Source organism: Lampris incognitus, chromosome 4 (genome assembly GCF_029633865.1).
Source record: "Lampris incognitus isolate fLamInc1 chromosome 4, fLamInc1.hap2, whole genome shotgun sequence".
Classification (NCBI taxonomy): Eukaryota; Metazoa; Chordata; class Actinopteri; order Lampriformes; family Lampridae; genus Lampris; species Lampris incognitus.
Window position 1 is genome coordinate 47,793,302 of NC_079214.1, and position 26,418 is coordinate 47,819,719.

The 26,418-nt window shown below is 43.7% G+C and overlaps 2 protein-coding genes across 2 annotated transcripts in view; both read right to left on the minus strand.

Annotated features, from left to right (window-relative positions):
* Positions 1-315: 315 nt before the first annotated feature.
* uraha (urate (5-hydroxyiso-) hydrolase a) lies at positions 316-2,768 on the minus strand. Its single transcript, XM_056279166.1, has 4 exons — positions 2,607-2,768; positions 1,279-1,418; positions 907-1,042; positions 316-622 (listed from the first exon to the last, which is right to left on the minus strand). The coding sequence occupies exons 1-4, from the start codon at positions 2,658-2,660 to the stop codon at positions 533-535; spliced, it is 420 nt and encodes a 139-aa protein (XP_056135141.1). The 5' UTR covers positions 2,661-2,768; the 3' UTR covers positions 316-532.
* Positions 2,769-5,725: 2,957 nt separating this feature from the next.
* The window catches only part of LOC130112050 (heterogeneous nuclear ribonucleoproteins C1/C2-like), a 62,395-nt gene continuing 41,702 nt past the window's right edge, over positions 5,726-26,418 (minus strand). The window contains exons 3-8 of the mRNA XM_056279352.1: positions 18,827-18,999; positions 18,221-18,334; positions 15,867-16,027; positions 11,453-11,544; positions 11,196-11,367; positions 5,726-5,764 (exon numbers count right to left, since the gene is read on the minus strand). Coding sequence (XP_056135327.1) covers positions 5,726-5,764; positions 11,196-11,367; positions 11,453-11,544; positions 15,867-16,027; positions 18,221-18,334; positions 18,827-18,999 — 751 coding nt within the window. The remainder of the gene's footprint in view (positions 5,765-11,195; positions 11,368-11,452; positions 11,545-15,866; positions 16,028-18,220; positions 18,335-18,826; positions 19,000-26,418) is intronic.

Below are 26,418 nucleotides of genomic sequence, written 5' to 3' on the forward strand. Positions count from 1 at the left end.
GAGTTGATGATAGTCCAAGTCCATAGCTTGATTCGGGATCGATTCTCAGTCCGTGGACAAGTTTCAAATTGACGCAGCCTGGTCTGTGAATGTAACCGATATCCTACTGTAAATATATCCACTGCAATGTCACATTAAGGTGCCTTGATCATTGTTTTATAGGTGGATTATTTGGATTAGGAAATTATGAGAAAATTAAGAAAACACATTTGACAGTAAAATAAAAGGCTCGGACATTAATAACAATTCGTTACATCTTGAAATCAATGACGACAGTATAGTGTAGAATAACAACATAACATCAGTGCATTCCAATTTAATAAATTTTAATATATATTTTGAGTCCATTGTGTACTCAATAGTACAATTTTAATATAACATGATCATTTCAAATGCAAAGCGTAATTTCCTATTGATAGTTTGCAAGTAAGGGTTCAACTGGTGCTGAAGTGAGGGTGCTGGTGCTGACTGTTGTATTTGGCCTTTGCCTCCGATGTTACATTAATTTGAAGGAGGGACCTTCAAAAGCACTCTAGCTCCCTCTGTAAGTACTGTAGGAGAAACGACTGAGGAGAAGAGGAACATGGAATTTATCACTGGGGTCCTTTATGGTGAAGACAATCTGCAATAATAAATGTGAAAGCAAGGTCAGTCATTACACTGAAGATATATTTTTAAAATAATTATTTGCAGTGGTCATACAGCATGCATATGAATGTTTTATTTGAGTAACCCAACCAAAAATAATTAGCATTGTGGCAATGTTTCACAGAGATAATCACAACAAAATCTGATTGGATTCTGATTAAATGAATTGAATTCTTTGAATTAACTGAATTCAGCTTAAAAAAAGATGACGGCTGAACAATAGATTCCAAAACATAACAATTCTGAAACATTCCTCACCTCAACATATGGATAGAAGCAGGTCTCTCCTAAACTCTCCCAATACTGTGCAGTCTCAAAGTGTAGTTTGTACACACCGGCCATGAACGTTTCTCTGGTGACGAGGCCCGGGCAGCGTCCATCATCATTGGTAGTCCTGTGAAGAGAAGATATGATTTTAAGTTCTTCAAAGCCAAGAAATCACGTAATTAAGTGTCCTTGAGTCACTTAATGAATTTAATTACACTTAATTTCCTTAATAAATTGAATTACACTTAATTTCCTTGAGACACTTAAGGCTTGCTTTCAGAGACACCGCATTGTGATTGGCATCCCCGTGACCCTGAGAGCAGGATAAGCGGTTCACATAATGGATGGATGGATGGATGTTACCCTTTGGTGATCAGACTCCAGACAGCAGCGGATGAGTCCTGTTTATAAAGGCTGAGGGCCATGTGCGACCCAGGGACGCCCATCGTAGTGTTCAAGACATGGGTGGTAAGGGGACTATCTGGACCTGCCATTGCTGCACTCTACAGAGAAAAAAAAGCAGCATTTATATTTTTTATCGCTCTGAGAGACATTTGTGGATTCCTGAACATAAACCCCAAATAGAGATAGACACCGACACAAGACAATCACTTGGGGCCAAAATATAAACATTATCATTTAAGTTGATTTTTTTTGACCATCGATGAAATGTCTTCAGATTGTACAGACCTTGAAAGTACTATATTAACTGAACCCTGACAACTGTCATTCAGTGATGTGAATAACGACAACAAATCGATGCCAGCAAGACAAATTCAAAAAGGAAGACAGTGGATACCCATGCCAACATCTGCATGCTCAAAAACTCATTGGATATTGCTGCACAGATTCCTGAGGAATGTGCGGGCAAGACAGTTAAGTCTTTTTGGTGTGTGTGTGTGTGTGTGGGGGGTCATCAAACATTAACACAAACAACTCAACAGACTCAGCTCCTGTGCTTTTAAATGTAGCCATCTGGGGAATCAACCACTACCACTCGGCAACCCCTGCTTGATATTTATGAGTCATAATATGCTTCAGGAAAGCCGAAAGATATCCAATAGCATCTTTCAAGGAAAGATCCCTTAATGATAAAGTACACATACACACATTGACAATATAAACACAAGTTACTATTCTTGGAATCACTGGTCTAAAACACTGCAAGAAATGAGGGGATGAATTTGAGACTTTATTTAGGTTTTTTTTTAAGCTCATGCAATGATAATAAATAGTAGGCCAAGCAGGGGCGTATCCACAATTTGGAAAATGTCTTCCGAAACATTCCCTGCAAGTTCTTGCTTCATCCATTGCTTTTTCATATGAACGTGAATATATGAATACTAGATCATGTAGAATTTAAACAAACAATAACTACACTATAGTGGCTCACAATGTAAGTCACTGATTTGTTTTTATAAACAAACATGAACACGGATTCTGGTAGAAATTATTTTTTCTAAATGTGGATAATAATGGATGATAAATGTTGCACAATGACCAGGGTTTTCCCTAAAATAAACATTATTCTTCTCCCTGTTTACTCTGCCCAACTGTTAGCACAGAGCCAGCCTTTCAACCATCCATGCAGAAAATGCATATGGTTAAATATGTTGTTAATCACTATCAGACTGTAAATGACACTAAATTTACCAAATTATAGCTCTTTATCATGTTATATACATGCTTACCTTATTTCCAGCCAAAATATGACTCTTCAACCGTTGCAGCCTTGGAGCACTCATATGCGCAAATGACTAAAATTCAATCTAGGTTAGTAGACTGAACTCAAAAAATTAAATTCATTGTTAATTTCCATCCATCAGTGTTTTATTTCCCATACTGTCACAAGGTTTTGCGTACTGCGTTGTTCAGCATGACTTTCACTGTGCATGGGGTTATCTCCTTTGTCAACAGTATGCTGCAGTTGTGCAAGAACCTTAGTAGTTTAGTAACTTAGTCACTCTAGCATTCTGGTAATGGATGATCTGTGGATGGGCTTACATTTAGATTGAGACCCATGCATCTTAGTCTAATAGAGGTGCCATCCCTCGAACAATGAATTTGTATATTTGACAACAGCGGAAGTGACCTTTGAATGCCTGTTGACATTCCAATGGGAGTTTGTGTAATAACCACTTAGTAGACACTGACCAACTGTAGATACTGGTAAGTGCTATTTAGTGCTAATACTTTCTGATCAAAGACTCAAGTTTCATTTTTCGTTTTATGTTCTCACAAGTTCTTATCCTATCAGTCCAATCAGAATCAAAAACAAAGGGTCCAATGTTTGTTGTACGTACAATGACTATAAGCATAGCAGCAGTTGCAAGCCCCCTACCATGAGCCCTGTAAATCGCTGTATGTGTACCATGCAGCTAATCAGGTGATGACATTAATGCTGGGAGATGGTCTGAACCCACCATTTGATAGCTTCCTTCACTATAGTTGTGCAAAAATCTTAATCTGTCAAATATCATTCTTGAAGAGTTGTTAACTAGCAACTTGAACCCATTTATGGTGTTTCTACTCTTGGTCGCAAGGACCAAATCTCACAGTGAAGTCAAACATGACATGCTGCAGCTCTTACTGAGCTAGTTTACTATGACAGCTGCCAGGAAGAGGGCTTCACACCCTTTTGACATGGTTTCAAATTTAGATAGACATATCACTTTTGTTTACTTTTTTTCATTAAATAAATGAAGTTCTAGAAATGCTTGATACAGTTTATTCTTCATAGTAACAATACAATTGTGAATGAAAGTCTACTTAGCACTGGGTACAAAGTCTGAACCAGTTTATGTCTTCCTTCTTCTGGTAGCTGTATCTTCACAGATGGCTATCATCCCTTGCCTTCAACTGAGGCATTTTAAAAGGGATTTTCAACATGATGCCTTTCTAGGGGGTAAACATTTACACGTTTGTGATAACCTATCTGCATGGGTTGCCTCAAGACATTTAATGAGTCACACTTGACATAGAAATCATTCAAAACTAAACCAATGGATGGAGCGATACCATTTTCATGTCGTGCGTTCAGCTCTGGAAATGTAGCGTGCACTTTTTTGTTTGTTTGTTTATTTCCCTGTGGGTTCTACATTATCATAACACTTTCGCATCTGTGAAATCTATCCAGTGACTGTTGAGGTGATGAGAAGAGGGCACCCATTCTCATCCACCCTGATGCTCATCTCTTCATCTCAGTTTCACTCTCTCTCTCACTCTCTCTGTCTTTGGTCTCTCTGTATTTTATTTTATTTTTTTTTGGTTCCTCCAAGATGCAGTATAGTAAAGAAAAAACTCCCAGGTGTTCATAGTAAATACGAAAATACCTTTACTACTGTGACAAGAAGTGTTTCCACTCGGGTTCTCATATGAACGCAAAACAAGAAGAAACATCTAACACCATCAGAATCATAACATCTTTTTTTTCTTAAAAAAAACAAAAAACAAAAAAACAACCAACAAGAATTCCTAAAGCCTAACGCAGGGTTAAAATCAGACAGTTTACCAGTGACAGAAAAGTTTACAGTAATACACAATATTACACACTGACCGTGGCCTCTCCACGTCTTCACAGGGCCAGAAACACTGTGAGAGACGGGAGCGTCACTTCCTCTGGTGACGTCAGAGCGGAGAACAACACGTGTGTATATGAAAAGTAGAAGATAACGAAAACGTACGTAATGTTTCTCTGAGCTCAGGTTTCTCTGAACTCCACCGGTACCCGCACGCAGATAATAATGACATTCATCCAAGGACGATGTGGGTATTTGAGGAATTTCATGAAATTTGGAAAGAAAAATTAAAGGTTTATGATATACACGTCAAACAGAAGGTCATATATAGTGTCAAAGAACAGTCCCCTCAAAAAATAAAAACTTAACTTTTATAGCTTTCTTTACAACGCTCACTGCTTCACCAACTCCACATAAGTACTCCTCGTTTGCCAAGATTACACTCACATACCGTGTTTCAGTTACATCCCTTTCTATTCATACATGCCAAATAATATTCCTACATGTCTTGTAAACCTCATATTCTAAAAATGGTCAAGTTTCTACAGTTTTATCACCGAGTGATTAGTTGCCTTTAATACAATTCACTTCCTTTGGTAAAATGGGGGGGGGGGGGGGGACAAGTCATGTTGGAAGCAAGAGACAGGCAACTGTTGTCAGATGCTATAGTGTTGGATGTATTGTTACTAATACTCACGTTACCGCTTTAAAACAGAATATGCTTATAGAGATAGGCATATTAATGAGGGTGAGATAACCAGCGTAACACGTTTACAAAATGTCTTCTTCATATTACTGACCTGTTTATTATAGTGCTAGAATAATAGTGTGTATGGAAACACACTGTGTAAAATGAAGAAAATAAGAAAGCCTGATGAAAAGAGTTAAGAATAAAGAAAAAAATAATTTGAGTATCAATCTGCCAGCTGGATTTTACAATGTGTGTGTGTGTGTGTGCTTGTACACATAATAGGCAAGAATAATTTTTCTCAATCAGCTGTTACCTGATGGATATTTTTCATTTTACCAGAACGAAATGAGAAATGGGGAAGGAGATGATGGAGACTGAGGAAGGGCCTAATATGTTAAGAAAGACAGAATACATTGTTTTCTATTTTAAATTAATGCTAGTTATAGAAAGTGAGATGCTGGGACACTGCTGAATATGCTATGTTATATGCACACCCCTGCTAGGGGGATTAGAGACTGATATGGGTGCTGGGCTGATATAATGACTGTTGCTCTCTTCCTTGATGTTTGGCACTAAATCCATGTCTTTTCTGGGTCCATTCTCACATTTCTTCCTCGAGGTCGGAGCTGTGGTTGCTCATCTGTGACAGACAAACAGACAAGAGAGATAGGATGGGGGGGGCAAAGAGACAATTCGTCAAGCTACAAGCCTGGAATGACTCAGTACATTTTTTTGTCTAGCTAGTACAAATTGGGCTCACAGTAATGAAATGTAACATCCCTCGTATGCCTGTGGCTCTCTCTCTCTCTCTCTCTCTCTCTCTCTCTCTCTCTCTCTCTCTCTCTCACACACACACACACACACACACACACACACACACACACACACACACACACACGTGTATGTGTGTGTGTAAAGTTTCACTTTATTGTTATATACATATAAAAAGTACCATGTACCTTCAAATGCAATGAAATGAATGTGCCCTGGCTCTTTCAGCCATTGAAAACTATATACAAGGAAATAATAAATAATAACAAAAACAATAAATAAGCAATCAGAAATTCCACAGAATAATAAACCACTTAAGTTGGGTAAGGCACCCACTGTTCATTATTCTAACCACCTGGGGTAAAACGAGTCTCTGAGGCCGCAGTTTGGAGCTCTGACGCTCTGTAAGCGTTGTCCTGAGGGAAGGAGGGAGAACAGACCACGTGCAGGGTGGCTGGTGTCCTCCATGATACTAAGGGCCTTCCTTCTGCAATGGGTAGTGTACTTGTCCTCAAGTTGTGGCAGTGCTGTTCCTATGATGTTTGAAGCTGTTTTTACTATTCTTCTCAGTTGTTTGTGGTCCTATTCAGTCAGGTTTTCAAACTACACCAGTATGCTTCCAGTAAGGATGCTGTCTATGGTAGTCTGGTAGAGATTGACCAGAGTTTTTGTGGACTTTCTGCAATTTTCAAAACACCTCAGAAAAATGCAGTTGTAATGAAGGTTCGCTAATTCAGACTGTAACTGTAGCTGCTTGGGAGTATGTGACCACTGTGGTGCATCGGCAAGAATGCAAGGATGTTATCTTCAAAGATGTTTATTGACAAGTAGGCGTGTGTGTGTGTGTGTGTGTGTGTGTGTGTGTGTGTGTGTGTGTGTGTGTGTGTGTTTGTGTGGTTCTGAAAATGAAACAATACAAAATAACCATTGGCAACATTATACATAAATTACAACGGGTAAGAACTATCAAAGAACTGTGAGAAGAATAAAGCACAAATGTGAAAGCTGTTAGCTGCTAACCGTTAGCTCGGTGCCTTTCTACTACTCATTAATTACAGAAACCTAACAAAGCCGCAAAGTTATATCTGGTACATAAACAGCACAACTTACATTTCTGTGGACGCACACGAACAGAACAGGTCTCTCGGGGGAGAGGAGAAAAATATAATCAGACTATCCCTTAACGTCTACGGTAATCCTTAGGTCGCTGACTTTCGGTCCGTCACTTAAACAGGTCCTATGCTCTCGTAGAAGTTAAAGGAAAGTTCCGCCCCACAATGGGAGGCAGTACCAATGGTGATCTACACACATACACCCATTTGGAACCTTTCTAACAGTAGTCTCTGTTGTGCCTTCTTAATGACACAACTGGTTTTTAGAGACCAAGAGAGGGAGTCTGAGATCTGAATGCCTAAAAGTCTGAAGTTCTTCACAGTTTCAACAAGGACACCGTTGATGTAAACAGGTGTCTGAATTGACTTCCTAAAATCTACAATTATCTCCTTTGTTTTTTCAACATTTAGAGGGAGGTTGTTATCTTGACACCATAAGGATAGGTCCCTCACCTCCACAGGCATATTCATTTTTGTCATTTATCAGGGCAATCAGTGTCATTTATCAGGGCAATCAGGGAAATCTGCAAATTTCACTATCTCATCTCATCTCATCATCACCCGCTTCTCCAGGGTTGGGTCGCGGCGGCAGCAAGCTAAGTAGGGCACTCCAGACATCACTCTCCCCAGCAATGCCCACCAGCTCCTCCTGGGGGATCACAAGGTGTTCCCAGGCTAGATTGGACATGTAGTCACTCCAGCGAGTTCTGGGTCTACCTTGGGGTCTTCTCCCTGTTGGACGTGCCGGGAAAATCTCCAAAGGAAGGTGCCCAGGGGCATCCTATCAGATGCCCGAACCACCTCAACTGGCTTCTTTCGACGCGAAGGAGTAGCGGCTCTACTCCAAGCTCCCACCGGATGTCCGAGTTCCTCACCCTATATCTAAGGCTGAGCCCAGACAACCTACGGATAAAACTCACTTCAGCCACTTGTATCCGCGATCTCACCCTTTCGGTCACTACCCAAAGCTAATGACCATAGGTGAGGGTTGGGACGAAGATTGACTGGTAAAGAGAGCTTTGACTTCCAGCGCAACTCCCTCTTCACCACAACGGTCTGGTACAATGTCCGCATTACTGCTGATGCTGCACCAATCCGCCTGTCCATCTCCCGTTCCATCCTACCCTCACTCCTGAACAAGACCCTGGGATACTTGAACTTCTTCACTTGAGGCAACAACTAATCCATCAACCCGGAGGGAGCAATCCACCATTTTCCGGTAGAGAACCATGGCCTCAGACTTGCCGTCATCCTGGCCGTTTCACACTCAGCAAACCGCCCCAGTGTTCACCGGAGGTCGCACTGTGATGAAGCCAACAAAACCAAATCATCTGCGAAGAGCAGAAATGCAGTTCTGAGGTTCCCAAAACAGACACATGCCTCACCTTGACTGCACCTTGAGATCCTCCTGTCCATGAATATCACAAACAGAATTGGAGACAAGGGACAACCTTGGCGGAGTCCAATACCCACCGAAAACATGTTTGACTTTCTGCCAAGAATGTGGACACAGCTCTCACTTTGATTATACAAGGACTGGATGGCTGGTAGCAACTGCCCGGGTACCCCATACTCCTGCAGTACCCCCCCCCCCACAGAGTGCCCTGGGGTACATGGTCATAAGCCTTCTCCAAGTCCACAAAACACATGTAGACTGGCTGGTCAAACTCCCATGCCTCCCTCAGCACTTCCGCAAGTGTAAAGAGTTGGTCTGTTGTTCCACGGCCAGGACGGAATCCACATTGTTCCTCCTGGATCCAAGGTTCAACAATCGTTTGGAGCCTCCTTTCCATCACCCTAGAGTAGACTTTCCCAGGAAAGCTGAGCAATGTGATGCCCCGATAATTGGAGCACACCCTCCGGTCCCCTTTTTTGAATATGGGAACCACCACCCCTGTCTGCCACTCCACAGGTACTGTCTCTGACCGCCACGCAACACTGAATAGGTGTGTCAACCAAGACAGCCCGACAATGTCCAGCGCCTTCAGCATCTCAGGGCGAATCTCATCCACAACCAGCGCCTTGCCACCGGGGAGCTTCCCAACTACCTCAGAGACCTCTACCAGAGATATGGGTGGGGCTTCCCCCGAGTCTTCAGACGCTACCTCCTCCACTGAGGACGTGTTAGCTGGGTTCAGAAGCTCCTCAAAGTGTTCTTTCCACCCCCCAACGACATCCCCAGTCTGGGTCAACAGTTCCCCTCCCCTGGCTGAACACAGCCTGAGTCAAGTCCTGCTTCCCCTTCCTGAGTTGCTGGATGGTTTGCCAGAACTTCCTTGAGGCCAACCAAAAGTCCTCCTCCATATCCTTGCCGAACTCCTCCCACACCCAAGTTTTTGCTTCCGTGACTGCCACAGCCCTTCCGGCCCTCCAGTACCGTTCTGCTTCTTCAGGAGACCCCTGGACCAATCAAGCCCGAAAGGCCTCCTTCTTCAGCCTTACGGCTTCCCTCACTGCTGGTGTCCCCCAGCAGGTTCTTAGGTTGCCACCTCGACAGGCACCAATAACCTTATGACCACAGCTCCTACCTGCTATACCTGCAATAGAGGCTTTGAATGTGGCCCACTCAGACTCAATGTTCCCAGCCTCCCTTGGGATACATTAAATTTCACTACGGTGTTATGATATTTGGCAACACAGTCATGTGTGAACAGACTGTAGAGTAAGGGACCAAGACCCTGCAGTGGTCCTGTGTTGAGAAATATGGTAGATGAGTAGCTAGCTGGTACCTGCTCTCACTGTCTGAGGTCTGCCTGTCAAAGTCATATAACCACTTACAGATGGAGTTACATAGAACAAGGTCCCTAAGCTTTAACACCAATTTAAATGGAACAATGACAGTATCTTCCACAGATCTATTTGACCGATAAGCAAACTGTAGCAGATCAAGGCTGGAAGGAATGTTCAAATTTACACATGTCTTAACTAAATTTTCAAAGCATTTTATTATTACTGAGGTCAAAGCAACAGGTCTGGGCATCTGGGTAGCATGGCAGTCTATTCCGTTCCCTACCAACACAGGGATCACCAGTTCAAATCCCTGTGTTACCTCCAGCTTGGTTGGTTGTCCTTACAGACACAATTGCTGTGTCTGCGGGTGGGAAGCCAGATGTGGGTATGTGTTCTGGTCAGGAATCAGGAACATTTTAGTCGTCATTTGTCATCAATGAAATGCCGTTTCCCCCAGCTCACAGCAGTATAACACAAAGACAAAAACACATCCAAAAACTACAAGAACACACTTAATCCAAACTAACACATATATCCAAACTAAACAAAAAAATCACTGTCCAAGGGAACGAGCGCCAGCCAAGATGACTGTCAGAACTGCCGATTTGCATGGGCTAGCAGTTAGCTTAGCCCGCCCCGCTTCTGTGTCCTGTCAGACCGCCCTCAGTGTTTCCTCCTCGGGCGCAACTCCAGGCAGGGGCCGTGGTCCCTGGGTCTACTGGACGAAGCAGACAAGCTCTCCCAGCCATACACCCTCGACACACCTCCCCGCATTCCACACGACGATATCAAAAACACCACAGTCAACGTCAGGTGAGGTCGGTGCCAGACCGCCCTCAGTGTTATCGGAACTGCCAGTCTGCATGGGCTAGCAATTAGCTTAGCCTGCCCCGCTTCCATGTCCTGTCAGACTGCCCTCGGTGTTACCTTCTTGGGTGCAGCTCCGGGCAAGGCTGTGGTCCCTGAGCCCACAGGATGCAGCAGACCAAGCTCTCCCAGCCGATCCATCATCAGCTCTCCAAGCCATGAAACGAAGACAAAACTTAGACGCAGATGTGGACAAAGACACTGCATAGATGGTACTTGTTGAGGCCGCTGCAAATGTGAATATGAGCCGCCATCTTCCTACACCACTACTGGTCGGTCAGGACATTAGTTCAAGGGGGAGGGGAACTGGGGGGAATAGCGTGATCCTCCACGCGCTACGTCCCCCTGGCAAAAGACATGTGGTAGTCTGCAGCCCTCCCTGGATCAGCAGAGGGGATGGAGCAGCAATTGGGATGGCTCGGAAGAGTAGGGTTAATTGGACGGGTACAATTGGGGAGAAAAAACATCTGATAGCTGAATAGAACAGGTCTTAAGGACATGAGATGGGATACCATCTGAGCCAGCAGCTTTTCATGCTTTGACAGATTTAAAAACCTTACTCATGTCAGCCTCCTTCACGTGATGTGTTACCTTGATGAGCAAGGGCCCAACAAGTTTCCGAGTATTGTCTGGTGGTCCCGAGTTATACTCAAAGTGGGCACAGAACCTGTTCAGGCCATCCAGGAGTGAAGCGATGGTGTTGTTACAACTGCCTGGCTTGGGTTTGTAGTCCACTATCGCTTGTAGTCCCTGCCGCGTGTGCCTGGAGACCCCGATGGTGTAATGCAGTTCCAGTTTGTCACAGTATTGTTTTTTTGGCTGACTTGATGGCTTTCCTCAGTGCGTACCTGGCTTCCTTGTAGCAGTCCCGATTTCCGGTTTTCAAAGTGGCAGTTCTTTCTTTTAGTATCAGCTGAATGTCACTATTGATCCAAGGTTTCTGATTCGGATAGGAGCAGATGGTACGAGTGGGAATACAGGTGTCCACACAGAATTCAACATGGTCAGTATTTGCTCAGGTTCAGAGGGTTCCTAAAACCAACCAGTCTGTTGAATCAAAACAACCCCAAAGTTTGAACTGATTTTCCGACCACCCCACACACACACACACACACACACACACACACACACACACACACACACACACACACACACACACACAATCATCTAGTCAGCGTACATTTTGGCTCATTATTCTTATTGTTATTATTTTTAGTCATGTTTGATATAAAAGTTACAGAAACTCAACTCATAAGAGAAACATGTAGAATTCTCTTGAAATCATAATTTTTCAAATTGCGATAATGACCACAATTGCTACATCTGTATGTAACTATACTTTAATGTATAATGTACCACTCTTCAGAATTTCTATCCTCTTGAAAATATGTGGGGAACCTGGGCCAATGAGTTCCAGTAGGGTCAAGTAAAGTATGAAGCCAATCACAGGGCTACCGTTTATGATTGTTCATTTAAACCACACTGCCAGATTCTAGTTCTTTGGTGACCAAGACATTGCAAAAAGAAATCGATACGAAGATTAAGTAGTATTTCTTGATTTTTAAGATAGGACTGCTTTTCAATTACTTATTCGTTTCCCTTTGAACTAAGCTTTTTTCATCAGAGGAAATAAAATTTTTTTTTATGGTTTTCACTCTACCATGTTAAGTTACCACTACTAACCCAGCCACTGAGGATGCACAAGCCAGTGCATTTCTTAGTGCCGGTCCCAAGCCCAGATAAATGGGGAGGGTTGTGTCAGGGAGGGCATCTGGCATAAAACCTTTGCCAGATGTAATATGCAGATCATAAATCACATTTCCATACCGATCGGTTGAGGCCCACGTTACCAATGACCGCCACCGGTACTGTTGGCCAGCAGGCTGCCGGTGGAAGCTATGCTACTGTTGGGCAAAGGAGAAGGAGAGGGAGAAGGCATGTCTAGAGGAAGCGGAAGAGGAGGAAGGGTAGGCGTGTGGAGGTGACAGTCGGAACTTTGAATGTTGGCACTATGACTGGTAGAGGGAGAGAGCTGGCTATGATGGACAGAAGGAAGGTACATGTATTGTGTGTGCAGGAGACCAGGTGGAAGGGGAGTAAGGCCAGGAGCACTCGGGGTGGGTTCAAACTCTTCTACCATGGTGTGGATGGGAGGAGAAATGGGGTAGGGGTAATTCTGAAGGAAAAGTATGTCAAGAGTGTGTTGGAGGTGAAGAGAGCGCCAGACAGAGTGATGAGTGTGAAGCTGGAAATCGAAGGTGTGATGATGAATGTTATCAGTGCATATGTCCTGCAGGTGGGGTGTGAGATGGAAGAGAAAGAAGGGTTCTGGAGTGAGTTGGATGAAGTGGTGGAGACTGTACCCAAGCAGGAGAGAGTACTGATTGCAGCGACCTTCAACGGGCATGTTGGTGAAGGGAACAGAGGTGATGGGGAGGTGATGGGCAGGTATGGTGCCAAGGAGAGGATTGTGGAGGGACAGATGGTGGTGTGTTTTGTGGAAAGGATGGATATGGCTGTGGTGAATACATATTTCAAGAAGCGGGAGGAGCACAGAGTGATGTATAAGAGCGGAGGAAAGTGCACACAAGTGGACTATATCCAGGAGGTGTGATCTGAAAGGGACTGGAGACTGCAAGGTGGTGACAGGGGAGAACATAGCTAGGCAGCATCGGATGATGGTCTGTAGGATGACTTTGGAGACCAAGAAGAAGAGAGTGAAGGCAGAGCCAATGATCAAATGGTGGAAGTTGAAGAAGGACGACTGTTGTGTGGAGTTCAGGGAGGAGTTAAGACAGGCACTGGGTGGTAGTGAAGAGTTGCCGGATGGCTAGGCAACTACTGCAGAAATAGTGAAGGCGACAGGTAGGAAAGTACTTGTGTGTCATCTGGACAGAGGAAGGAAGACAAGGAGAATTGGTAGTGTAATGAGGGAGTACAGGAAAGTATACAGAGGATCAGAATCAGAATCAGAAATACTTTATTCATCCCTGGCGGGAAATTGGAAGAGGTTGGCAAAGAAGAAGTGGGATAGTCAGAGAGATGAAGAAAGTAGACAGGAGTACAAGGAGACACAGTGTAAAGCAAAGAGAGAGGTGCAGCAGGTTACAGTGATCAACGAAAGAGATGGAAATGTGCTGACAAGTGAGGCGAGTGTGTTGAGAAGGTGGAAGGAGTACTTTGAGGGGCGGATGAATGAGGAAAATGAGAGGGAGAGAAGGTTGGATGATGTGAGGATAATGAATCAGGGAGTGTGGTGGATTAGCAAGGAGGAAGTGACGCAAGCTATGAAGAGGATGAAGAGTGGAAAAGTGGTTGCCAGATGACATACCTATGAAGGCATGGAGGTGTTTAGGAGACATTATCTGTTTTATTTATTAATTTTACTACCTATTGATCCCCGTGGGGAAATTCTTCCTCTGCATTTAACCCATCCTAGCTGTGTAGCTAGGAGCAGTGGGCAGCTGCTGTGCAGTGCCCGGGGACCAACTCTAGTTCATCTTGCCATGCCTCGGGCAGGGGCACAGACAGGAGTATTAACCCTAACATGAATGTCTTTTTGATGGTGGGGGAAACCGGAGCACCTGGAGAAAACCCACACAGACACGGGGAGAACATGCAAACTCCACACAGAAAGGACCTGGGATGACCTCCCAAGGTTGGACAACCCTGGGGTTTGAACTAGGACCTTCTTGCTGTGAGGCAACAGCGCCAACCACTGCACCACCGTGCCACAATGGAGATGGCAGTGGAGTTTGTAACTAGATTGTTTAACACAATCTTGGAAAGGGAGAGGATGCCTGAGGAGTGAAGAAGCATACTGGTACCGATTTTCAAGAATAAGGGTTATGTGCATAGCCGTCGTAACTACAAAGGTATAAAGTTGATCAGCCACAGTGTGAAGATATGGGAAAGAGTAGTGATTGCTAGGTTAAGAGGAGAGGTGAGAATTAGTGAGCAGCAGTATGGTTTCATGCCACAAAAGAGCACCAGAGATGCGATGTTTGCTTTGAGAATGTTGATGGAGAAGTATAAAGAAGGCCAGAAGGAGTTACATTGTGTTTTTGTGGATTTAGAGAAAGCATATGGCAGGGGGGGTGCCAAGAGAGGAGGTGTGGTATTGTATGAGGAAGTCCAGAGTGGCAGAGAAGTATGTAGGAGTGGTACAGGATATGTATGAGGGCAGTGTGACAATGGTGAGGTGTGCAGTAGGAATGATGGATGGGTTCAAAGTGGAGGTGGGATTACATCAAGGATTGGCTCTGAGCCCTTTCTTGTTTGCAGTGGTGATGGACAGGTTGACGGACAAGATCAGGCAGGAGTCTCCGTGGACTATGTTTGCGGATGACATTGTGATCTCTAGTGAGAGTAGGGAGCAGGTTGAGGAGAGCCCGGAGAGGTGGAGGTATGAACAGGAGAGCAGAGGAATGAAAGTCAGTAGGCGCAAGATGGAATACAACGTGTGAATGAGAGGGAGGACAGCAGAATGGTGAGGATGCAAGTAGTACAGGTGACTAAAGTGAATGAGTTTGGTCAACTGTTCAAATTAATGGGGAGTGCATAAGAGAGGTGAAGAAGAGAGTGCACGCAGGGTGGAGTGGGCAGAGAAGAGTGTCAGGAGTGATTTGCGACAGAAAGGTACCAGCAAGAGTTAAGGGGAAGGTTTACAAGATGGTTGTGAGACCAGCTATGTTATATGGTTTGGAGACAATGGCACTGACGAAAAGACAGGAGGTGGAGCTGGAGGTGGCAGAGTTGAAGATGATGAGATTTTTGTTGGGAGTGACGAAGAAGGACAGGATTAGGAACAAGCATATTAGAGGGACTGCTCAGGTTGGATGGTTTGGAGACAAAGCAAGAGAGGCGAGATTGAGATGGTTTGGACATGTGCTGAAGAGAAATGCTAGTTATATTGGGAGAAGCATGCTGACTATGGAGCTGCCAGGCAAGAGGAAAAGAGGAAGACCAAAGAGGAGATTTATGGATGTGGTGAGGGAGGACATGCAGATGGCTGGTGTGACGGAGGGAGATGCAGAGGACAGGAAGAGATTAAAGAGGATGATCCCCTGTGGTGACCCCTAACGGGAGCAGCCAAAAGTAGTAGTAGTAGTAGTAAATATTAAGTTACCACTACTAGCATTTGCAATTCTCACAAATGCTGAATTGCCGTGATTACATCTTCATTCTTACCCCCCCACCACCACCACTTCTTTTATCAGTCCCTAGAAACAAGGTGTTCACACATCTGTGAGATCCATTTACCGTATGGTGGTCATCATCAGTGGCTTCCCCAAGTTCAGGGCTCTCTCTCTGGATTCGATGGCGGAAGCGGGATGGGGAATGTGGGGAGGGGGAGCACTCAGAGCTGCTGGCTGAGAGAGGATATGGTGAGACAGCGGGACTGTCCTCCCTCAGTGGAGACCCTACTGGAGGAAGTATACACACACACACACACACACACACACACACACACACACACACACACACACACACACACACACACACACACACACACACACACACACACACACACACACACACACACACACACACACACACACACACACACACACAAGATAGGATTCACTCTTCGAGGACGACGTGAAATAAACAGACATTCGTCATTAGCATCTCAAAGCGGTAAAAATCTGTGCTCATCACACTAATGCTGTCACCACATCATTTGATTGTCAGGAAATGAAAGAAAGAATGACCGAGTGAGGGTGGGACACGTAAGGAGAGGAGAGGTTAGGCCACGATGGTGGATTGTAAGGGAGGATCGAATGGAGCCTGGGATGCAGGATTGGAAAGCTAAGTGTTATCAGTCAGACAAGGATGTTTAAATGAGACTTAATATGTATGCAGTATGCACATACACACACACACACACACACACACACACACACACACACACACACACAGACACACGTAACCCTATACTTGTGGGGACCCCTCATTGTCTACATTCATTTTCAAACACTTAACCCTACCTATCATAACTACTTGCCAAACCTTAACCCTTACTCTATCCATCCATCCATCCATCATCTTAACCGCTTATCCTGCTCTCAGGGTCGTTGGGATGCTGGAGCCTATTCCAGCAGTCATTGGGCAGCAGGCAGGGAGACACCCTGGACAGGCTGCCAGGCCATCACAGGGCCCACGCCCACGCCCACGCCCACGCCCACGCCCACACACACACACACACACACACACACTCATTCCTAGGGACAATTTAGTACGGCCAATTCACCTGACTTACATGTCGTTGGACTGTGGGATGAAACCAGAGTCTCCAGAGGAAACCCACACAGACACGGGGAGAACATGCAAACTCCACACAGAGGATGACCTGGGATGACCCACCAAGGTTGGACTACCCCGGGGCTCAAACCCAGGACCTTCTTGCTGTGAGGCGACCGCGCTAACCACTGCTCCACCATGCCACCACCCTTACTCTAACCTTAACCTAATCCTAATACCTAATCCTAATTCTAACCATAACCCTAAACCCAAGTCCTCACCCTAAAATGGACTATTTTCCTCATGGGCACCCATAAAATGTCCCCACAAGGTAGGTGGTTTCACGTTTTTTTTTTTATCCTAATGAGAACATCTGGTCCCATGAGGATAGAAAAACCTGGTACACACACTACAGCTGCCTGTTGTATGCGCATGTGTGCATGCGTGTGTGTGTGTGTGTGTTTGGACATTTGTGCCTGCCAGAGATTGTTTTTGTTGCTTGGGTGTGCTTTGGCACAACAGAGAAATTAATGTCTATTTGTCCCTTTCTCTTTGAGTTAACATGAGAGAGTATCTCTTCATGCACAGAAAACAGATCAAGCAGAGGCAAAGCTCCTTTTTCATGTGGGGTCTAATCCATATAGAGAAACTCTCCCTTACTCTTTCTTTCTAGCACGCACGCACGCACGCACGCACGCACGCACGCACACACACTCACTTTCAAGAAGGTGTACTCTGAACAACTGCTTAATCGTAATGAGAACTAGGAAGAAAGGATTTAAATGCACTGCCATCATATTCATTCGGTCTAATCTCATGATGAAAATATCTGCCAAATATTAAAATACAGTGTTTTGGTCTCAACATTTCCAACACATGTTGAGAAAAATTGCCTCGTATCTCTGAGGGAGGTTGGCTCGACTGTAGTGGTGGTCTGTCTGATTGCGGGTCTGCATCTTAATTTGTAACCAGTTTGATAAGGACTGCCATTAAACCAGTTTCCTCAAGAGGTACGATAAAACTCGGCACCGTTTTGTTTCTTCTAGTGTTATGTTCAAATTACCACTTGAGGGCAGCAGCAGTGCTTGCAACTAACTCAACACGCAATGCTAATATACAACCGTTTTCTCGCTTTAGCCATTGTCATCACCCCTTTGAACAGGTGTTGAACAGCATCACCAGCTCCTGATTCCGCTGAGGCATGGATGAACCTGAATTGTCTTTGATTTGGCAATGTGACCGGTGGAGCTTGGAAGACAGAAATCTGAATCAACAGAGATGGTGTTCTTTATGCTTTTGGTGCCGTAATGGATGATCTATCATTCAGTCTCACACCTGTCTTCTTCTACTGGCATTTGGAATGGCTGTCTCACCTCTGTGGTCGTTCCTCTGTGTGTCCATCCTGTCCAGACTGTCAAGCAGCCCATCGATCTGTGTCTTTATCAGAGTGAGCTCCCTCTTAATCACCTGCAGCTCCTCCATACGCACTGAAAGAGAGAGAAAAACAGAGAAGGGAGAGGTGAGGATACATTGGGAAATCACAAACACTGAAAACATCTCCAGGAAGTGCATACGGCCTTTAATTGGTACAGTGAATATGTGGAGGTTTGTTAATGGACAACATCAATATTCCCTTTTTGTTCTGCACAAATGTTTAAAAAAAAAGCTAGCACTCTGCCTGTTATCCAGTATAAGACAAGTGGCATTTAGCATATCACAAAACAGCCCACATTGGTATTATATATGATGTATTCAATATTTTTGGCTGAGGCAAATCGGCACAATCTAGAAATGTGGTCAGAGATGTGCAGGGTTCATAAATAATGGTAAGTCACCCATGCTCAGTTGAGCTTGGCACTTGTGTAGCCCTGGTCTGAATACAGATGATTTTACCAGAGCTCCATCAGTCTCATCTGGAAACTCATACACATGACTAAAGCCAAGCCAAATCCGAATTAGAGACCGGGTGTGTTACCCACACTTGGCCGTGGTTGAATTAGTGGAGTGGGCTCTGGAGCTCTTCAAATGAGTTCTTTCTCGACTGCGTCTGTGCCCAGAGGAATGGGAGGAGGAACGGGATCGCTTGGCCAGGCTGGGTCCCTGGGGAAGAGGAGGAGGCAGGGATGCGGGCACACGCTGGTAGTCATATACCCTGTTAGGCAATACACACAGACATGCACACACACATTCACGCACACACATACAGTATGCTGCATAAAAACTCTCACAGGAAATTTGTTATACAAATATTCGCTGTGTGTGTGTGTGTGTGTGTGTGTGTGCGCGCGCGCGTGCACATGTGTGCGCGTGTCTGTACTGATGTGAAGCTGCTTTGTGTTTCATGTGTTTTATTTGAACTGTTTGTGATCATGAGGAAAAGAGAGAAATGGATAAGCAGGACAAAAGCAACACATCTTAAAAGACAGAGAACAGACAGGCACAAACAACAGGCACAAACACACGCACACACACACACACACACACACACACACACACACACACACACACACACACACACATACGCATGCAGATGCAACTCACACACAAACTCAAGGGAATGGATGATATCCTGCCAGAGAGATGAGAAATGTTTTTCATGGTAGAGCTAATGTAACTGCTAAGTAGTGTAATTATACAGAGCACACAGCGAGCCAGAGAATAACTCACTCACTCACTGAAAGAAAGCAGGATGACCTGAGAGAGCAAATAAAGAGGCAATGTTCAGTTGTCTCAACAATACATGTGATAATTTTTTTTAATGTTTTCCTCCATTCTCTCCTTTCCTTTCCCTCCATTCTCTCCTTTCCTTTCCCTCCCTTCTGTGAAGAGCTATATGTACCTATCTTCCACCGAAGGTAATTGGTTCTGTCACAGCCAATCAAAAGCTCCCTGTCAGACTAGTGGTGCTGGTGACAGGAGGATGTATCACACTCAAATTCTACAGCGGCAACAGCAACTACAAAGTTCTCTCTCGCTCTCGCTCTCTCTCTGTGCATGTGTGTGTGTGTGTCCCTGTGCGTATGCTATCGTCTGCATGTTGTTTGACTTTGACTGTGTCTTGTGTGTCTCCCTGAGTATGTTGATGGAATAATGAAATGTACACTACCGTTCAAAAGTTTGGGATCACCCAAACAATTTTGTGTTTTCCATGAAAAGTCCCACTTATTCACCACCCTATGTTGTGAAATGAATAGAAAATAGAGTCAAGACATTGACAAGGTTAGAAATAATGATTTGTATTTGAAATAAGATTTTTTTTACATCAAACTTTGCTTTCGTCAAAGAATCCTCCATTTGCAGCAATTACAGCATTGCAGACCTTTGGCATTCTAGCTGTTAATTTGTTGAGGTAATCTGGAGAAATTGCACCCCACGCTTCCAGAAGCAGCTCCCACAAGTTGGATTGGTTGGATGGGCACTTCTTTGAGCAGATTGAGTTTCTGGAGCATCACATTTGTGGGGTCAATTAAACGCTCAAAATGGCCAGAAAAAGAGAACTTTCATCTGAAACTCGACAGTCTATTCTTGTTCTTAGAAATGAAGGCTATTCCATGCGAGAAATTGCTAAGAAATTGAAGATTTCCTACACCGGTGTGTACTACTCCCTTCAGAGGACAGCACAAACAGGCTCTAACAGGTACTATTTAATGAAGATGCCAGTTGGGGACCTGTGAGGCGTCTGTTTCTCAAACTAGAGACTCTAATGTACTTATCTTCTTGCTCAGTTGTGCAACGCGGCCTCCCACTTCTTTTTCTACTCTGGTTAGAGCCTGTTTGTGCTGTCCTCTGAAGGGAGTAGTACACACCGGTGTAGGAAATCTTCAATTTCTTAGCAATTTCTCGCATGGAATAGCCTTCATTTCTAAGAACAAGAATAGACTGTCGAGTTTCAGATGAAAGTTCTCTTTTTCTGGCCATTTTGAGCGTTTAATTGACCCCACAAATGTGATGCTCCAGAAACTCAATCTGCTCAAAGAAGTGCCCATCCAACCAATCCAACTTGTGGGAGCTGCTTCTGGAAGCGTGGGGTGCAATTTCTCCAGATTACCTCAACAAATTAACAGCTAGAATGCCAAAGGTCTGCAATGCTGTAATTGCTGCAAATGGAGGATTCTTTGACGAAAGCAAAGTTTGATGTAAAAAAATCTTATTTCAAATACAAATCATTATTTCTAACCTTGTCAATGTCTTGACTCTATTTTCTATTCATTTCACAACATAGGGTGGTGAATAAGTGTGACTTTTCATGGAAAACACAAAATTGTTTGGGTGATCCCAAACTTTTGAACGGTAGTGTATATTGATGGTTGAGTCCAATGATCAGAAATAGTGATGAATGACAAACTGGACCTTCAACTCTATTTTGAGGAGAAACCAACACCATCACAAAGTGAAGGACATCTGCAGCTGCAGGTAGCAGGGGATGAAGGGGGCTCAAAATCTATGAACATGAGTCTTTAATACTTGTATTCAGATTGTAAAGAAATAGAATAAATGATCAGCAAACTTAGACAGGCATGATTTCTTGAAGTCTTACCAAATGATATCAATAGAATAACATGCATTGATTTGCTATAAAGCTTTAGTTCAAGCTGCATGAATTGACATGAAAAAATAAAGAATATAAATATGTAAAAATGGTAATATAGATTTATTATTCTAATTAATCAGCCTATTGATTGTGGCTACAACTGCAGCAAATAGGACTTGATAATAATGACGATGATGATGATGATGATTATACGATGATAAAAACATGAGCACATGATTAGCAGTAGCAGCTGCAGATTATATTGAATGGCCACATCTTAGGGGTGCAGTGAAAGCTCCTAGTTCAAGCAAAAATGTAACAAAAAGCAATGAGAAATATTTCTAACAAACTGAAAAAAAATTGCCCTATATAGAGAACAATTATTTGGCTCATCTCATAGACCTAAACATAATGGAGTTTCGTTTGTGTCTGAATAGAATACCATCTCTGGAAGGGTAAAGAAAATGATCAAAATACATTGGGGTCTACTAAAATGTGACCCATCTTTGCAGCATATTTCTACCTCTATGCCAAGGTTTTGTTATACAAGGTGTAGGAATATAAAAGACTATGGTGACATCTATGTATAGAGAACCTAACAGGCTCTCTGAGGAGCATTATGGACATTATAAATGTGGTGGATGTACACATTGCTCTGACACATGATACTAAAGGGTTTTGTCACCTTCACGCAGGTATAAAATTAGAGAGTTAATCAATTGTATGTCAACACATGTCATCTATATGCTGAAGTGGGGGAGATCATGGCTCACGAGGTAGAGTGGGTTGTCTAGTAATGGAAGGGTCGCTGGTTCGATCCCCGATTCCTCCAGAGAGCGTGTCAAAATGTCCTTGAGCAAGACACTGAGCCTCTAACTGCTCCTGATGAGCAGGTTGGCACCTTGCATGGCAACCTCCACCATCAGTGCATGAATATGTGTGTGAATGGATGAATGTGAGGCATACACTGTAACGCACTTTGAGTGGTCAGCAGACTAGAAACGGACTATAAAAATGCTGTCATTTGCCATTAGGGAATACCATTGCCATCAAGGGGGTGTACTTGGTATGCGATGATGTTTAGGTAGGTGCTACATGTCAAAGTAACATCCACATGGATGCCAGGACCCAAGGTTTCCCAGCAGAACTTTGCCCAGCGCATCACATTGCCTCCACTGGCTTGCCTCTTCCCATAGCGCATCCTGGTGCCATCTCTTCCCCAGTTAAATGACACACACGCACCTGGCCATCCACATGATATAAAAGAAAATGCATTTCATCAGACCAGGCCACCTTCCTCCATTGCTCCATGGTACAGTTCTGACACTCACATACCCATTATAGGCACTTTCGGCGGGGGACAGGGGTCATTCATGGGCATTCTCACTGGTCTGCAGCTACACAGTCCCATACACAGCAAGCTGTGATGCACTGTGTGTTCTGACACCTGTCTATCATAGCCAGCATTAACTTTTCAGCAATTTGAGTTACAGTAGCTCTTCTGTGGGATCAGACCAGATGGGCTAGCCTTCACTCCCCACACACATCAATGAGCCTTGTGCGCCCATGACCCTGTCATCAGTTGTCCTTCCTTGGACCACTTTTGGTAGGTACTGACCACTGCATATCGGGAATACCCCACAAGTCCTGCCATTTTGGAGATGCTCTGACCCGGTGGTCTAGCCATCACAATTTGGCCCTTGTTAAGGTCACTCAGATCCTTACGCTTGCCCATTTTTCCTGCTTTCAACACATCAACTTCAAGAACTGACCTTTCACTTGCTGCCTAATACATCCCACCCCTTGACAGGGGCCACTGTAACGAGATAATCAATGTTATTCACTTACCTATCAGTGGTTTTAATGTTTTGGCTGATCGGTGCATATGTAGGCCAAACAAAGTATAATCTGAAGTTGAGAATAGCTGAAGCAGCTATAAGAAATTAAAACATGGATTATGTATGCTATTGCGAGGCCTGTATATGCTTGTATTTTTCTATGACAAGGCTTTACAAGGAAAGAAACCAAGGTTCTGCTGCCTCCCTTAAATTTACAGGGGTCGAGAGTCACTCCTAAACTCTCTCAATCCCTGTACATTTGGCCATATCATAAATCAGTTATTGAATAGGGAAGCATAATGGATGTATAGGCTCAACTCTTTTGGAGCCACATGGGTTGAATGAGGCATTAGACTTGAGTCCATTTCTGTAACTTGTGCTTGTATATGTAGCCTACACAGTTTCTCTGTGCCTACAGGTGACCTATTATGCAGGGAAAAGTGGAGCCACTAAAATCCCTCCTGGCACAGCCCCCCCCCCACCCTCATTAAGATGGGTATATTTCATATCTACCCTGTATTATGGTCAAGTGTATATGTTTTGTATAGTACGCCCTCATATATATATATTCTTCTTTTTACTCCTATTTTGTGATATATATCTTATTATAAGGAAATTCATGCATTTTGTACTGTATGATTTTTAGTATGCATTATAGATCTACTCATCCTCTGTAGTATTAGAGATGGGAGAGCCTGACTATGTATTTGGTACTTGGACATTTACTGTATCTCATTATCTTATCGAAATGGGTCTTATGGAAATGTAATATTTAGATGTTGTTTGTAATCTTGTACAGTAGAATTATAGCTGCTATTGCCTATTATCATAATTGACTATTTGAAGTGCATTTGTATTGGAAAATGAGAGGCTGTACGAACATGAGCCTGTTGGATTCTCCGCTAATCATCCATTTTCTGAACCGCTTATCCTGCTCTCAGGGATGCTGGAGCCTATCCCAACAATCATTGGGCGGCAGGTAGGAAGACACCCTGGACAGGCTGCCACACACACACACACACACACACACACACACACACACACACACACACACACACACACACACACACCTAGGGACAATTTAGTTTGGCCGATTCATCTGACCTACATGTCTTTGGACTGTGGGAGGAGACTGGAGCCCCCGGAGGAGACCCACACAGACACGGGGAGAACATGCAAACTCAACACAGGATGACCTGGGATGACCCCCAAGGTTGGATTACCCTGGGGCTCGAACCCAGGACTTTCTTACTGTGAGGCGACCGCACTAACCACTGCGTCACCGGGCCACTGTGTCTCTGCTAATCAGCACCTGATTATTTAAAGGCACACCTGATGGCAATCAAGCACAGAGCCAATCTGATGTCAGACGTGCACTTCACAATCTAATCCATTAATAAAATAGTGTCAATCCCAGTATCATGGTGTGTGCTGGAATATTGTTTTTTTGGTTTATTGAAAAAAAAAACCCAAAACATTTATTTCACAATCCTAGAACAATTTAATTGCATTTGCTTAACACAAAAGGCCAGTTAATTGTAACTATATGCCAGTCATTCCCAGAGACTGGGTCGGAACCCACAGGTGGGTCGCAGAATTTCTTCCAGTCTTTTATCCAAGATCTATATCTGCAGTACACCTTTGAGCCACATGAGGAAGCTCGTTGGTATTTCTACCATACTCACAGTATCCACCAGAAACGGACTGTACGCTAGGTTGCGCTCTCCTCTTGGGCACCAGACTGGAAAGCAATCCAGGCCCACCTATCACATTAGTAAGGTGTGAGTAAAATTAATATGCACAATTGGATATTTGGAGTTGGCCTAAAAAGATGATATTCAGGTTAAGTAAATAGCACACAATGGGCCTAATGAGATTTGACGTGGAATAGACCAGATATGGTTAATGAATTGAATGTTGACTGTTCAAACTGATTGATCCCCTGCTCGATAACAATAGCTGCACTTGAACACAAGCCCACTTGTTCTGATAATAAGTATGAGCGTTTCAAAAGCATGTTTTTGATAGTACTGAATTTTCCTATTGTTCTGATAATTGTACTTATAACATTGACTCTAATATGAAAGGCTAGCGTACATTCTGTTTATTTTACTGATGAGAGGAAACAAAGAAGAGCCTGTTACCTCCACTTAAATGCCCTAATCATTTATAAAGTATTTAATGTGTATATTGTTTTACTAATGAGAGGAAATAAAAACAATGAGATAGTCTGTTAACTTTGAAAACATGCATTTATTTGGTCTCATTTATAAAGTATTAAATGTCAACTGGAAGTCCATGTTACCAGACAAACGGAAGTGGGAATTTTTTCGAGCATCAGTTGAGTCCGTTCTCACTTATGGATCATCTTCTTGGACCCTCACTAAACAGTTTGAATCCAAACTTGATGGGGCTTTCACCAGAATGCTGCATGCTGTACTAAATGTATTCTGGAAGAAGCACCCTACAAAGAAGTGTCTCTATGGCAATATACCTGCCATCTCAAACACCAACCGAGAACGAAGAGTTCGATTTGCTGGTCATTGCTGGGGGAGCAAGGAAGAACTTGCAAGCGACACTCTGCTTTGGTCACCCAAACGCGGAAAGACATGTGTGGGAAGGCCTGCAAGAAATTACATCAATCAACTTGTTGACGACACAGGACGTCCATCTGAGGATCTTCCAGCTGCTATGCAGGATAGAGATGGGTGGCGCGAGAGGGTCAGAGCCATCTGAGGATACTCGACCTGATGATGAAGTATATAACATGTGTATGTTTTCAATAACATGTGCATAAAACGAAGTTGTGATTTATCAAATGTATATCTCTGCTAAATGGCTAGTTTACCTGTGAAGATAACATAAGGTGATGTGGAAATGGCAGTAAGACTAGTCAGGAATTTTCATTTATGCACAAGGTCGCTCCTCTGACCATATATAGATAAGGCCTGTTGTGAATTGGGTCACAGCGGTTTGTTATTTTTAAAAAGTGGGTCTCCAGAAAAAAAGGTTGGGTAAACACTGCTATACGCTACCGAGGAGTAGGTCCTGGGTGACAGAAAGAGATCCCTCTGAAATCCAGTGCATAAGCTGTGCATGAACCAACACTGCAAGCCACTGAACAAACTGCCGTGGAGAGTAAATGAAAACCTTAACCACTGCCAAACAGTGGGCAGGCAAACTGTCAGCTGCATTGTCTGAG